Source organism: Podarcis erhardii (genome assembly GCF_964252035.2).
Source record: "Podarcis erhardii genome assembly, chromosome: 4".
In the NCBI taxonomy this organism is placed as follows: Eukaryota; Metazoa; Chordata; class Lepidosauria; order Squamata; family Lacertidae; genus Podarcis; species Podarcis erhardii.
Window position 1 is genome coordinate 17,190,642 of NC_138508.1, and position 15,582 is coordinate 17,206,223.

The 15,582-nt window shown below is 42.9% G+C and overlaps 1 protein-coding gene across 1 annotated transcript in view; it reads left to right on the top strand.

Annotated features, from left to right (window-relative positions):
• FAT3 (FAT atypical cadherin 3) overlaps positions 1–15,582 on the top strand; it is a 450,350-nt gene that overhangs the window by 214,335 nt on the left and 220,433 nt on the right. Inside the window, 1 exon segment of the mRNA XM_081860894.1 lies at positions 5,833–6,147. Within this exon segment, the coding sequence (XP_081717020.1) occupies positions 5,833–6,147 (315 nt within the window).

The following is a 15,582-nucleotide window of genomic DNA, read 5'->3' on the forward strand; positions in this document are numbered from 1 at the left end:
CGTCATATGAAGGACCACAGTTCCTCCATTCCTCCCCGGTTAAAGTGACCCACTGAATGTGTCACCCCTGGGTGTCCCGTCCCCCCCCCCGATGTTCCTTAAACTCACCCTGCCCAACAGCAGTGCTTCAACACAGACATGCCACCAAGACTCATATTTCCTAGCTTGGAAATACAAGTTGTGGAGTCTGGTATTGCTTATGCTTCACACCTGGATCAGATATTACAACCCCTGGATTCTTGTCAGTTTTGGATTTGCAGGCTTGTGGGAAGATGGGCAAAGATCCTGGAGGACGAGCTTGGAATCCATCAGGTTTCTGTTCAGCTGATACTCTCAGCAAATTTTAGTTGCGTGGCAAGTCCCCCTCCCCCCTTGTGAAATAAAGACACAGGACACTTTATTTAAGGTTAATGGGCGTAAAAGGCTACAACTTTATTGATTACAGGAATTGAGAGGTATTGGCTTAGGCACTGGTTCCTATCGACTAACCGGCTTCAGCCCAATTGCATGAAGACCGGTAAGGGTTAACCACCAGTGGGGGGAGTCCTACTGAAGTACGTCAACTAGGATCCCCCGGGTGTCACCGCTCGGGGGCGTGCCTTAGGCCCACACCTCCATAGGCTTCGGACAGGGCCACGCCCCCCGGAATCCTTTACCGGACTACCCTTTGCTTTGGGAGAAGGTGATGGCGCTTCCTTTCCCCCCTTCATTTGCATAACAATACCCCTGCCAATGCCTAACCGCCGATACCGGGAAAGTTGTGACGTTTGCTACGAGGTAGGCGAAATACCAAATGGCTGGTGCCAATTTGCCAAGTAGAAAAAATTCCTACCAGGCCTCTTGACGGCAACCAACCGAGGTCCATAGCAAGATCAGAGGAGCAACTAAAAGGTGGGCAGGGTGGGAAACCTGATCAGCTGGAAAGGCGAAGAGAGGGCAGTCCTCAGGCACGCCGAGCATAAATAGCCTGGGCCACGCCTCCCTGCACAGCCGATTGGCTAGGCAGGGAGCTGACGCGCCCGAGGATTCCCTTATTCCCGCGGGGGCTGGAAGCCAGCCCCCGCTTGTGGGGGGAGGGCATGGGCCCACAACCCCACCTCCTCTCCAGCTTGGAAGTGGCTTTCGGAGAGTTTCCCTGTCACTAGTGGGTGAGGGCGCGTACACAAAAAAATAAAAATAAAGAAAAACCCTTCTCCATAAATATTGATGTGGTTTGACTATGTAGGGTATCTAGGAGTAAACTATCCTGAGCAACAAATCAGGGTGGATTTGATTTAAATCATGATTTAAATCACTAGTCAGTAAGACTTGATTTAAACCATTTTTTTTTACAGAAAGACTCATTCTTGCTGCTATAATCTTAATATTTACAACCAGATGAATGTTTCACTATTGAAATAATAAAGCTTCAGAATAGTTTTTACAGTTATATAAAATTACTGATTTGGTTATACTATTAGAAACACATAGACAGGCAATTATGAAATTATTGTGAGGTTTATTAAGTTAACTGCTTATATTTGGACAACTTTTCTACTGTACTTCATTGGAAGGAGAAAAATAATCATTTCCTTAATAACAATTTAAACAATTTATTTAACTAAAACAATAACATTACAGCATATGTATCCACGTTTGTTAACTGATGTAGTTAAACGATTTAAAAAAACAACAACTTAGACTGAGTTTTAGCAAACATGAAAACAAATCCTTATTTCCTGATGAATAGCCCTTGGACTATAATGTAACTTACGGTAAATAGAAAACTATAGAAAGATTTTTCCTCCAAAAGCATTGTATTTAAAAAATCTGATTTAAATTTTTTAAAAAATCTGATTTTTAAAAAAATAATCATTGATTTTTATCCACCATGCAGCCAATGGAGATATACAATTACATTGCTTAATTCAGGAGTAGGGGGCCTGCAGTCCTCCAGATGTTTCATGTCTGCAACTCCTAGCATCCTTGAGTATTAGTCATGTTGACTAGGGCTAATGGGAATTGGAGTCCAGCTACAACTGGAGGGGCACAGATCCCCCCCCCCCCGACTAAGCCACTCACTGGCAACTTTCTATATCACTTAAACTCTTCCATGTTCATAGTTTCCTACAGAGACAGAGTGTGCATTAACATAAGGGGTAAACTTGCCTGGTACTCCCTGCTCTGACCTTAGTAATCAGAATTAATTAGACGAACTAAAGAACCTTGATGCAAATATGTTTTGATTTGCACCAGCTAATGGCACAACTTTGGTTTTTGGATTGCTGAGGCAAGCATTTGTTAGCGTTCACTTGAAGTTCTACTTGCATATTAATAAAGGAACTCACCTTCCTGGATAAGGATGTGCAAACAGCTTTCGGTCTATTGTTGTGGGTGTTTCTGCCTTTCTGAACACTGGCACTGTTTGTTTGGGATATTTCTGGCTATTTTCTGCATCATTGTTGTGCATTGTGTGCTCCTTTTGGCATTCTTGTGCATTAAGATCCCCATTCAAAATCAGACTTCTAAGCCGTACAACACACGTTGAAATCATTCCTGCACATCACACACACAAGCGCTTTTAATCTGTGTTGTTCTCATTCAAATCCCTGGCAGTAGAATGCCCCCCCCCCTGAATTATTCCTGTGCTTGCCTAATTTGCCCGAAAACTTGTGCAATCAAGTCTCCAGATATCTGAGAATATTCACATATTCCGTACCCTTAGCTGCAGTCGTGGCCAAATTCGTCATGTGCTTTAGCATCATCTCTTCCTTGTAGAGCAGACCTCTAACCTCACCCAGTCGTGTGCAGGAAGTAATTTATGAGCCAACTGGGCCTCACAGCTTCCTAACAGCAGTTTGCATGGACACTAAGAGCAAGGGAAAGTGCCCTGATTAGACTCAAGTATTCATTGAAAAATAGCAGCAAAAACAAAACCCTTAAAAACATGTTGCCATAATTTTTTATCAAAACAAAACCAGCAGGTGTTGTTGTTGGTTTTAAAAAACTAACTATACATGATAAGTTTTTGTGTTAAATTTCCATGACTGGGTAGGCCTTCTGAAACAAGAACGTGATTGTCGAAAACAAACTTAGTCATAGCAAGTCTTGCTTGAGCTTGAACTTAGGTATGTTCCTGTGTCCTTTTGTAGACACTGGTTCTGGATGTCCAACTTTATCCTGCCTCCTTCTTTGTCCTTTGGTTCTGACTTTGCTCTTTGGTTGTAATTACTGACTTTACACCCTGATTCCTGACTCCTCTTATACAGTGGTACCTCGGGTTACACATGCTTCAGGTTACATACGCTTCAGGTTACAGACTCCGCTAACCCAGAAATAGTGCTTCAGGTTAAGAACTTTGCTTCAGGATGAGAACAGAAATCGTGCTCCGGCGGTGCGGCAGCTAAAGGGGTGCTTCAGGTTAAGAACAGTTTCAGGTTAAGTACGGACCTCCGGAACGAATTAAGTACTTCACCCGAGGTACCACTGTACTGTTATTCGTGGCACAGCCAGGGAATATGAGAGTGTGTGTTGGGCTTTCGGAATCAGAAAATAAAGATATCTGTGACACCTCCAATCCTGCCTAAACTCAATGCGAAGTGGAGCCTCAAAAGAGTCGGCTTAGAGAAAGTAGAGGCAGCTTATGGGAAGCAGATAAGTTCTTCTCAGCCTATCCATCAATGAAAGCTGCATTGGCACACCGCCAAGAGCCTTAAGGGTATTTTGAATTTGCACATAAATATGCATAGGGCTTAAATCAGAGATAAATGGACCTTGTTCTTTTTAGCATATGTATCGCTTCCTGTTTTACACAGACCAAAGACAAGGTGGAGCTTTGCCGCTAATTACGGAGGCTTCTTCCAGATGACCAGTTTGGGGCACGTCACTGGGGAAATGAAAAGAGGGGAGGTTGTGCATTTATGTGGGATTTTAGGTAGTGGGTTCCTTAATACGCCAGCAAAGTTTGCTTTTCTGTAAAATAACGGACAAATGTTTGGCATTTCTTCCTCAGAAGCGTAGCATTTGCCTTGTATTTGTTTTATTGATACAACAAAGTATTTTTCTGTTGTTTTTCCAAGAAGCCCACTTTACAGTCACAACAAAAATACACTTTGAAACAACACTTCAGCAAGCCTTCTGAGTGGATTTTAAAAAATCCCAGTCTTGTATTTGTATTGGATTTGAAGTCGTTTTTATATATGTAATTGTTTCAACCAGTTTTACGTAGGTTTTTATTGTATTGTGAAATTGTTTCAAGATGCTTCATAGGAGCCAATTAATATAGGAGATTAACAGTGACGTTAACTCAGCAGAGGAAACTATATTGAAAACAATATTGTTACCCGAAAGCTTTCCAGGGGAGAGATGCCCTGTACCTAAGGATGCATGAATCTGTCAATTCTGATTTCCTCTCTGTTGCCAGGTGGTGGTTTTCTGTTCTTCATTGGCTTATTCATTTTAGACATTTTAAAACTTTGCTTTTGGAGGTCAGGATTGGTTCACGGCACCTGGGTTTGAAACAGCTGTAAACGAAGAAAGATTCTTCCTTGTGGGAAGAATCACATACTAGCTGTTTGAAACTTTCCATAAGACTAGGCAGTCTCAGAGAAGTGTTCAGAGGGTGGCATAATCAAAAATTCTCTATTAGCACTGCCCAGGAGCTAAATCTTTCTCCCGTGAATGACAAATTGATGTACTTAAACTCTTTAACTACCATTGGTAGCTGAACCCAACTTTCTTTCCCTTCCATTTTGCCCTGAAGCTTTCCTGCTAATGCATCTCTTATTATTTGGTCCTGGACTATCTCTTTCAAAACATTTCATCCCTGAATATTAATGATGGATTAGGATGACCAAAAGTGGTGGAATTACATAGTTGCACTTTCTGGCTTTATGCTATCCACACTGTTTGGTAATTGTTGTGGCAGTTTTGCCTCTTCAAGTGGGACTGGGAATGTTTGATTCATGCTGCTGAAATCAAACCATTTAAATTCTCGGTGCAACATTTGCAGAAGTCAATCAATCATAAAACCTTCAGTTTCATCGTAAGCAAGGAATGGTTACTAAAACCACTTTAGGGAAAAGTCAAGTGAGCCCGTAGAGAAACAGTCCAAAGAAGTCCAATTCGCAGTTTGCAAAGCTCCAAAAAATGAAACACCTTTGTGCAAAAAGGATGCCCCATTCAGGGGTCCAATGGAAAGGCATTGGGGGCCATGTGCAGCCTCTGTTTATCCACATCCATTGAACACTTGCATGGGCAGCTGAATCCATGAAAGGCTTTTTGGAATTAAGGAGATGTTTGATGGCAGTTGCTTGCTCCCATGGATGCAGCCTTCCTCGCATATAGTTCCATGCACAGTGGCTCTGTCCGACCCTTCAGTGAGTCTTTGTAAGGTGAGAGGCAGAGCCTGTTATGCTACCTCCATGCCTGTCCATGGAATGCATGACCTGAATGCAAAAACAGAGCTTTAGTGTAATTTCAGTGTGTTGAATGTCATGAATGAATGATAACCTCAGACTTGACATATATCAGCATGTGCTCATGATATGCATGTGGGGAGAGGCAGCTAGTAATGAGTGCTCCAGGATAATGATGAAATGGGAGAAGAAGGGAGGAATGTGAGAGGAAAAATGGAAGAAAAGAAGGATGTGCATAACCAAAAACTGATGTGATAGGTCCACATGCTGACTTGAATGTAACAGCCATATTGTTTAAATCAAGAACACACAATGGCTTCAGAATGCTTTCTCATGTTTCCTTAATGGGGCATCCTTGTGTTTGAAACAGTTATGTTTTCTTATCTTCAACAAGATTCCTGAATCTCTTTTTTCTCCCTCACGTCTTTTTTTGCAGGAGTTATCTATACTGCAGATATCCTGGACCGAGAGACGACTCAGTCCTACTGGTTAACTGTGTATGCAACAGATCGTGGTGTTGTTCCACTTTACACCACCATCGAGGTCTACATTGAGGTTGAAGATGTGAACGACAACGCCCCGTTGACTTCTGAACCCATATATTACCCATCTGTTTTGGAAAACTCTCCTAAGGATGTATCGGTTATTCAGATACAGGCACAAGATCCTGACTCCAGCACAAATGAAAAGATGACCTATAGGATTACCAGTGGGAACCCCCAGAACTTTTTCATCATCAATACCAAAACAGGTAAGGAGATATCTTCCAACCTTGTAAGCTGTTGACACGATATATGTACAGATGATTGGCAGATTTAACGTGTACGTACTGTTTTATCTCTTTCTGGACCAGCCTTTTGTTAAGCTGTTGCGAATAGGGAGATGCATAGGGCGGAAACCAACATGGTGCTAGTGGCCTCATATTTATTTGGGGTTTGCATCCATTCATTGTGTCTATTGTTAATGGAGAAATTTGTGTGCTCTCTTGGACAAAAAACAAGGACACCAGCCAGGAATACCAGAGCAAAACTGTTGCGACAGGACTCCCACCTGCCACAAGGTGGAACAAAATGGAAGCCCAGAACAAAAGAAGACCCCAACTTTTATTAGTTACTAATCCCCCAAGCTACACCCCTAGAACTACATCACAACTACAGCATGACTACATCATTGACACATCACAAAAAGGAGGGGTTGAGGGAGGAGTTATGGAGGTAACCTGAGTATCTTGTCACCTGGCTGGTTCCTCCTTTCCCCCTCCCCATGAATCATTTCCAGAGGACAAAGGGGAGTTGGCAGTTTCCTGCCCCAGAGGGAAGATCTGATCATTGTCCTTTGTTCCAGTCCGTGTTGAATCCACTCCCATATGCAAGTCCTTTGTGACCTTGATGGTCTTCTGTCTGGGACCGTCAAGGTTGTCATGCCAACTGGGTAGGGCTCCTGAGTACGTGTTGGTACGCTTAAGGGATTATGGCCGTCCTGTATCAAACCGTCCCCCTTTGATAGTCCTTCATGGAGCAAAATAAAAGTGGACTGGTGTAAATCCGATGTATGGTTGATTTACTATGAATTTATAACAGAAACGTTGTGTATGTTGTGTGTGAGTGTGTGTGTCGTGTTTGTACAAACTGAATGATTTTTTGGGGGGGGGGCGGGGTTCCTGCAACACTATTAAACTTAGTGAAGCAGAAAAATTTGCAACCCGCATCACTGGCGTCAACAACAGATTTTGTATGATTATTGCAGATCTTTTCAGATATGTGCCTTAATGAGAACATACCGAAATTGTAGCCAGACCCTGAGCTACATTTGTCATGGCTTAACTGGGGAAGTCTTCATCAGCTGTCAACCAATCTAGCAATTATGAACTGTCCTTGATGCATAAAGAGAGTGAAAAGCTGGTAGTTCTGTCATCCGAGTTGCAGCTTAGAGGTGTCTTTGTCCTAAGAAGTCTCTTGGCTGTGTTGAGGGAAGTGTAGTGCTGATTAGAAGGTCTCTGTTTAATTGGAATTGTGCGGCACAGAATAATCCCATGAAGAAATAGCTCTTAAGGACTCCCACAGTGCTCAGTTTGATGGCTGATGGGTGGTTGTCTTTTTCGTAACTGCCACTTAGCGTTAAATCAACCCATGCAATTAGTCATGATGTAAGAGTGAAAAATTAAGCAGGAAATCATATAGGTTTGTAAACAAATTGATGTATGCATTAAACAAAAATGCAGATAATTCTCACATTTTGTGACCTTGGAGAGCCTTGGTTTAATGTTTATGTCACCCTGGAGTTCAGGTGTTCAGGTATCCTTTGAAATGATACATACCTATTTTGACAATGTGATAGTATCAGCCAGTGAACATTTCCTGTTGAGACAGATGTTGGTCTATTTAAGGCCTGTAGTTAAAGGATTTCAACCAGACTGAGGAATTCCACCCTCTTGAAATTTGGGGGAGCCCTATCTTTTGGATTCAACCAGATGTAGCCCTTCTTTATATACCTGTTGTCTTTGTCCATGGAGTTTTTGTGGCAGGGTAACTGCAGTGGCTTGCCGGTTCCTGCTCTAGGTGGATCACATTCAGTCAAAACTCTCCACTATGACCTGTCCATCTTGGGTGGCCCTGCATGGCATAGCTCATAGCTTTTCTGAGTTATTCAAGCCCCTTCGTCACAACAAGGCAGTGATCCATGAAGGAGTCCCATCACCTCCTGGCAAATAGAAGGGGAGGAAATGGAGGCTTTCTTGGGCTCCATGATCACTGCAGATGGTAAAATTAAAAGATGCCTGCTTCTTGGGAGAAAAGGAATGACAAACGTAGACAGCATCTTTAAAAGCAGAGACATCACCTTGCTGACAAAGCTCTGTATAGTTAAAGCTATGGTTTTCCCAGTAGTGATGTATGGAAGTGAGAGGTGGATCATAAAGAAGGCTGATCGCCAAAGAATTGATGCTTTTGAATTATGGTGCTGGAGGAGACTCTTGACAGTCCCATGGACTGCAAGAAGATCAAACCTATCCATTCTGAAGGAAATCAGCCCTGAGTGCTCACTGGAAGGACAGATTGTGAAGCTGAGGCTCCAGTACTTTGGCCACCTCATGAGAAGAGAAGACTCCCTGGAAAAGACGCTGATGTTGGGAAAGATGGAGGGCACAAGGAGAAGGGGACGACAGAGGACGAGATGGTTGGACAGTGTTCTCGAAGCTACGAAATTGAGTTTGACCAAACTGCGGGAGGCAGTGGAAGACAGGAGTGCCTGGCGTGCTCTAGTCCATGTGGTCACGAAGAGTCGGACATGACTAAACAACTAAACAACAACAAAGCCCTTCTTTTGTTAGTGCTCTTAAGAACAGCAAAGGCTAGCCAGGTTCCTTTCTTAACCAAGGGTTTTAAACTACAGTTTAAGCATTTTCTTAAGCTTTTGGGGAAATTCCCCCTCGCCTCTAACGTTATTCGACTATCGATGCCTCCTCTAACTGCACCGGTATGCCTGCTATACAACCTTGAATTTTGTATTTTGATGGTGATCTATACAAAGACTTCCTCGTGTTATTGGTTAACTCTTGAGTCTGAAATCAAGAGATGCTTTTAAAACCCTCCCTTGGATTCTTCAAATGTAATAGGTTCTGGAAACACATTTTAGGTTTTCCATGTAGCCCTGTAATTTATTTTGCTTCTTCATTAGTCTGGAAAGCCTTTCATAGTACTACAGATGCAAATTTCAAACCGTGAGGCACAGCACATGCACCTACAATGAGTTCATATCCATAAAACCTGAGTTTTCTGAAATGAAGTCTTCATAAACCAGTAGATATTAGCGACGTTCATCGAACATTCAGGGCCACATGGGAGAGAAAGATTATGCTTTGAACAAGCTTACTCTGCAAGAGGTGTTGCTTTGGAATGGAAGGGACAAAAGCTAAACAGCAGCGTGACTTTTTGAGCATGTAAAACACACACAAAACCAACATGGGTATAACCGTGTTGCCTAGAGTGATTGTGAAATCTCTTATCCTTTTTAAGAAGACAGGTTAGGTATCTGTCAGGTATGTCTTAACACTGCAGTCACCAGTTGCTTCTGTATTCTTGAAGAGCCACCAATTTCTCCCACAGCAACGACAAATTTTATTGTAAGGCCACAGATCTGTTAAAAGCAAATTAAAACAACAAAATTGTACAATTGCTGCTAAACAGCAGGCTATGGTACTGATACAAACTTAAGGCAGCAAAAAAACCCCAGATAAATTGTGTTCTCCAGTTCCTTCATCAGTGAACATCCATGGATGTGTGTATATTCAATAAATAAGAAGTAAATGATAAATAAATAAATGATGATGGTGATGGTGATGATGCTCTGTAATATAAGTCATTTGCTGCTTCAACAATTCACACATTTGCTTCCATATATCAGATATGTAGCATTATAGTGTGGGATAATTCTACAACTTTTGAAAACATTTCCCTCATGCCATACCCCTTCCCAACTGACATTGTAGGCCAAAGAAATCATTATGTATTGGACTCCAGGTCCCTTCAACATGTCCAGTGGTTTTGGATGTTATGTCTTGATTGACATCTGCAGGAGTCAAAGAAGATTGGTTTAGGCTGCCAACTTATCACCCTTGATAAAAAAATAAGAGCAAGATTATGTATGTATGTATGTATGTATGTATGTATGTATGTATGTAACCTATTTAGAATGTAGCCTAGAATTCTAGATGAACTGTACTTCCCAATATGATTCATTACTTGACTCCTCCTTTGTTATTCCTCATGCTGCAGGCTTAAGCATTAACCATGGTCTATGCATAATTTATGCAACCAACTGTCCCGTCACATTGACAAAACAAACACATGCCATTATACTGAAGCCATTAAAATGTCTGCATGCATTTTGCATATAGAGTATTTACAAGTCAAAAGAATGATCAGACCCATTGTTGTTGCTGTTTTGCCAAGTTTAAGAAAGGTTGCATATTGTTTACAGTACTAACTTTGGTCATTTCTCTGTGCATGCTTTTTCATCAGCTATGCACGCTCTCATTATGTTTGCTTGTTATATTTTAACATGCCTATTCTATATGCTTTAAGTATTGCAAGCAGCTTTGCATAATAGGTAAAGGGAACCCTGACCGTTAGGTCCAGTCGTGGATGACTCTGGGGTTGTGGCGCTCATCTCGCTTTACTGGCCAAGGGAGTCGGCGTACAGCTTCTGGGTCATGTGGCCAGCATGACTAAGCCGCTTCTGGCGAAACAGAGCAATGCGCGGATACACCGTTTACCTTCCCGCTGGAGTAGGTTGGCAAGAGCAGGGACCAAGCAACGGGAGCTCACGTTGTCGCGGGGATTCGAACCGCCGACCTTCTGATCGGCAAATCCTAGGCTCTGTGGTTTAGACCACAGCGCCACTACTTTGCATAATACATATGTATGAAATTGATGGGGTATAAAAATCTGTTCCTTCTTTCTAACTACACATAATTTAAACATGCGTACTGCTTCACATTATCATGCCTCAATGTTGGTTCCCCTCCATTTGATTTAGGGCATAGGTCCATGATATCAAACTATGGTTTTGCTAGCTATAGTTGGTTCTTCCAGACATAAAAAAGACAAACCATGGTTTTGAGCAAGAGCTTCATAACTTTACTCTAGAATCCCCCGCCCAATTCTTCCCAGTGTGCATAGGAATTCATTCATCCCCCCCCCTTTCAAAATATAGTCCGGCCCCCCACAAGGTCTGAGGGACAGTGGACCGGCCCTCTACTGAAAAAGTTTGCTGACCCCTGAGGAAGAGGCAGGGAATGGTGGGAAGGTAAATAAAACAGATGATGGAGTTATATACATTAAAACAGATTGATTGCGGCCATAAATTTGCCTCTTTATTTCCCATATATGGGTGTTAATTTCACAGCAAAGCATAGCAGTAATTTATTGCATTGATTTATTGCAATTTTTTGTGCTCCGAGGGAAGCAGTGAATTTTAATTCAAACCATCACACACTTTTTTTTTAAAAAAAGGAAAGAAGTCTTGCGACAGACGGGAGCACCAGGCAGAATGCAATAGCCAATCCCATGGTATTCCCATACGATGTGGATGAACTCCCTTTGAGGCATAAGGTTTTCATCTTGGAGAAGTACTGGGTCTGGTTATAATGTTTGACAATCAATTGGTACTGCCAAACAGCCGGTTACAGTACAGGATTGCTTTTCTCCAGGTTCTGTCCCTTTGCCAGCAGTTCCCTTTTTCTCTCCCATCGCAAAACCTTTGGAAACTGTAGGTCGGATTATTGTGGCGTTATTCTCTGTGTGGGGATGCCCTTGAACCTCCTTCCAGAAACTTCAGCTGCTCTGTTCTGCAGCCACCAGCGATGGAACAGTTTCAGCTGCTTAGGATATACAGAATTGACCCAAAGTGTCAGATGCAGTACAGTTAAAACTCTCTAATCTATGCAGCGGTGAAAGCATTGTCTTGGAAATATTATAGCAAAAATAAAATTAAAAAATAATTCAGTCTTTATATTAAATCAATAGAATTATTTATGTATGTATGTATGTATGTATGTATGTATGTATTTATTTCCCAGCAACTCTGGGCAGCTTCCAGCAAAATATTAAAATACAATGATTCATCAAATATTCATCAAATAGAAGGGTTTAAACATTTTCAAACTAAATAAATGCAAGTCCGTGGTGTCCTAGTCTGCACTATATTTTAACTAAATGAAACAGTATATTTTAACTGAATCAAACTGTACAGTAAGCCTGCATTTTAGGTGCATTTAAATTGTGTGCATTCAGCTTTATGTGCATGGGAAATAAATATAAATAAATAAAAATCGGTCGAAAAGCAGGTGGGGTTCTGGGGGGGGGGGCGACTTTGGCAATCCCACCTGACATTGAACCCAACGCGTTTTGACTATCCACAATTTTGGCTTTAGACACAATACCTGGAATGCAACCCCCTCGCAAGTTGCAGGCTTACTGTAGTCAGAACAAACTAGGGTTCAGTGCTGGCGGAGGCTGCTGAAAAGTTTTCACCCTGCTCTTTCCTTGTTTCTGCTGCGGCTGCTGTACTGCCACAGCCTGGTTTGTTGGAATGTCCAGTCCTGGGTTTGTGATTGTACAGTGGTACCTTGGGTTACAGACGCTTCAGGTTACAGACGCTTCAGGTTACAGACTCTTCTAACACAGAAATAGTACCTCAGGTTAAGAACTTTGCTTCAGGATGAGAACAGAAATCACGTGGTGGCAGCAGGAGGCTCGATTAGCTAAAGTGGTGCCTCAGGTTAAGAACAGTTTCAGGTTAAGAACGGACCTCCAGAACGAATTAAGTTCTTAACCCGAGGTACCACTGTATTCTATCACACAGACCATAATCAGTAAACAAGGTTTGTTCTTGGCCTACTGCTCATGGTTTCTTTGGGTTGGACAAACCATGGGTTCAGTCATTGGCAGGAGCGAGGTGGCGGGGAGCAAAGCAAAACCTTTCCCGCGACATTGAACTAAACCGTAGTTTGTTTGCTAACCTATGGTTTAATGTGGCGTGCAAATTAATAGCAATAATGAGGATAGCAATAATGTGGATTACTTTAAACCCCCCCCCTTAAAAAACCATGAGAACTAATATTACCTAATTGAATCTTCGAAGCAAGTAGCGATTCTTTTCCTACCACAATCATTTTAGAACATCTTTCCCATCTTTTGAACACAGTAAATAAATGTTCTTTTAATATGCCCTTACTCCTGAGAGATAAAAGGTTCATGGGTACTTTTATGCCCTGCAATAAGCATAGGTGATGTTGCACATACCATTAAATATTCAATTAAGCCTTCAGGCTGGTCACTTTATGTGTCTCATAAATATGGGTGGTTTTTTTTAAAGTATTCTCCTGTGTGCCTTTGAACTTTTAATGGGATTTCACTCTGCTTGAAGCAGTAGGTACACAGTCGGGGGGGGGCGACTTTTGAATCCTGCTTGGTCACTGGATCCTGCCAACCTAGCAGTTTGAAAGCACACCAGTGCGAGTAGATAAATAGGTACTGCTGCGGCGGGAAGGTAAACGGCATTTCCATGTACTCTGGTTTGCATCATGGTGTCCTGTTGCGCCAGAAGTGGTTTAGTCCTGCTGGCCACATGACCCGGAAAGCTGTCTGTGAACAAACGCCGGCTCCCTCGGCCTGGAAAGCGAGATGAGCACCACAACCCCATAGTTGCCTTTGACCATAGCTGTCAACCTTCCCTTTTTTGTGGGAAATTCCCTTATTGCAGCGCTGTTTCCCGCTGCTTCCTGCTGCTATTGTTAGATATCCCGTAGACTGTCCCCGGGACAGGTGAGGCTGCTGATCCATTATTTCCAAATCTGAAAGTTGACAGCTATGTCTTTGACTGGACTTAACTGTCCAGGGGTCCTTCACCTTTTCCTTTACCTGGTCACTGGAAGTGCAAGTAGCCTCAGTATCTGGAAGCAAAGTTTGCAACTACACTTGATACTCCAGCTGCAAGCATTCCTGGAGAGTCTTGCCACAGTAGTTCATGTGGACTTTTGGATGGAGTCCGGCACGCTTCCCTTGCGCCCCACTGGACTCCCATGGATAGCTCTCCGTCAGCTTCCTGTAGCAGAGTTGTCGCAGCGGTAGAAAACTGTTGCAGTGTGTGTGTAATAAATCAGACTGCACGCAAGCGTTCTTGCTTATCTCTAAGAGTCTTTAATCGTGTAGAAAAACATTATAAATCAGCCCGGCGAGAGAGCGCACATCTTGCTGCCTCGTCGCAAAAGCGAAAGGGAAAAAAGAACACAGAGAAACACTCCCCTCTGCGAACATGACCACGCCTCAGAATGTGAGACGTCACTCAGAACTGTTTAACCCTATAAGTTCTGATTCTCTTCACAGTTCAGACACTGGTGACTTCAAGATTGGGTGACTGCAGTGCACTATATAGAATCCTAGAATTGGAAGGGTCCACAAGGGCTGTCTAGTCCAACCCCTTGCAATGCGGGAATCCTTTTGCCCCAAATGGGGCTCGAACCCAGGAACCTGTGATTTTGTGCAGAATGCTGCAGCATGGTTGCTGACGGAAAATGGGATTGGGGCGGGACCAAAGAGAGGGAATTAGGCTGCATCCTAAGCCTGTTTGACTTGGTCATGCAGCATGAGTTGAGCTGGTAAAAAGATTGATGTACCTCAAGCACTATTTCAAAGGCTTGTTTTGTTTCTGTCAGGCTTAGGCCAGCTCAGCCAGCAGCAACACTGCTCCTGAATGGAGTTTGAATCTGGTTTACTTTACTCTCTGGGTCATGCTCAAAATAGAATAGGGTTGCTCTCTGGGTCATGCTCAAAATAGAACCATTGAAATCGACAGACTTGACTATCTTAAATCCATTGATTTTGCTGGGTTTACCCTGAGTGCAACTAATTTGGTTATAGTTAAAACAGCACACAGCTCTATTCATTAATGTTTGTATATATTTGGTTCTTGGGACAACCATGTTCAAGGATGAGGGGCCACCTTTTCAGCTATGGGCCTGCTTTAAGAAAATGCTCCCCTCAAGGGCTGTGATCATTTGTGCATGTAGCCATTTCATTCATTCATTCATTTATTCATTCATTTTATTTACAAGTCGCTTTTTCTTGCCCAAAGTGCATGTGTGTTGTCCATTGGTGGGGAACTGCTAGGTGACCAGAGCCTTTGGATTTTGCCAGCTGACTCTCCTTGACTCTGTCTCCTGTGGGTTGCGCTATGGTCTAAACCACTGAGCCTCTTGGGCTTGCCAACTGGAAGGTTGGCGTTTCAAATCCCTGCAATGGGGTGAGCTCCCGTTGCCCTGTCCCTTCTCCTGCCAACCTAGCAGTTCAAAAGCACGCCAGTGCAAGTAGATAAATAGGTACTGCTGCGGCGGGAAGGTAAACGGCGTTTCTGTGTGCTCTGGTTTCCGTCACTGTGTCCCGTTGTACCAGAAGCAGTTCAGTCATGCTGGCCACATGACCCAGAAAGCTGTCTGTGGACATACGCCGGCTGCCTCGCCCTGGAAAGCAATACTAGCGCCGCACCCCATAGTTGAATCCGACTGGACTTAACCGTCCAGGGGCCCCATTACCTTACTTTTTTACCTTCTACCTCCTGTGTAGCAATTAGGCTCAGGAACACACACACACCCTCAGTAAGCCTAATTAATGCAGGGAGAATGATTAGA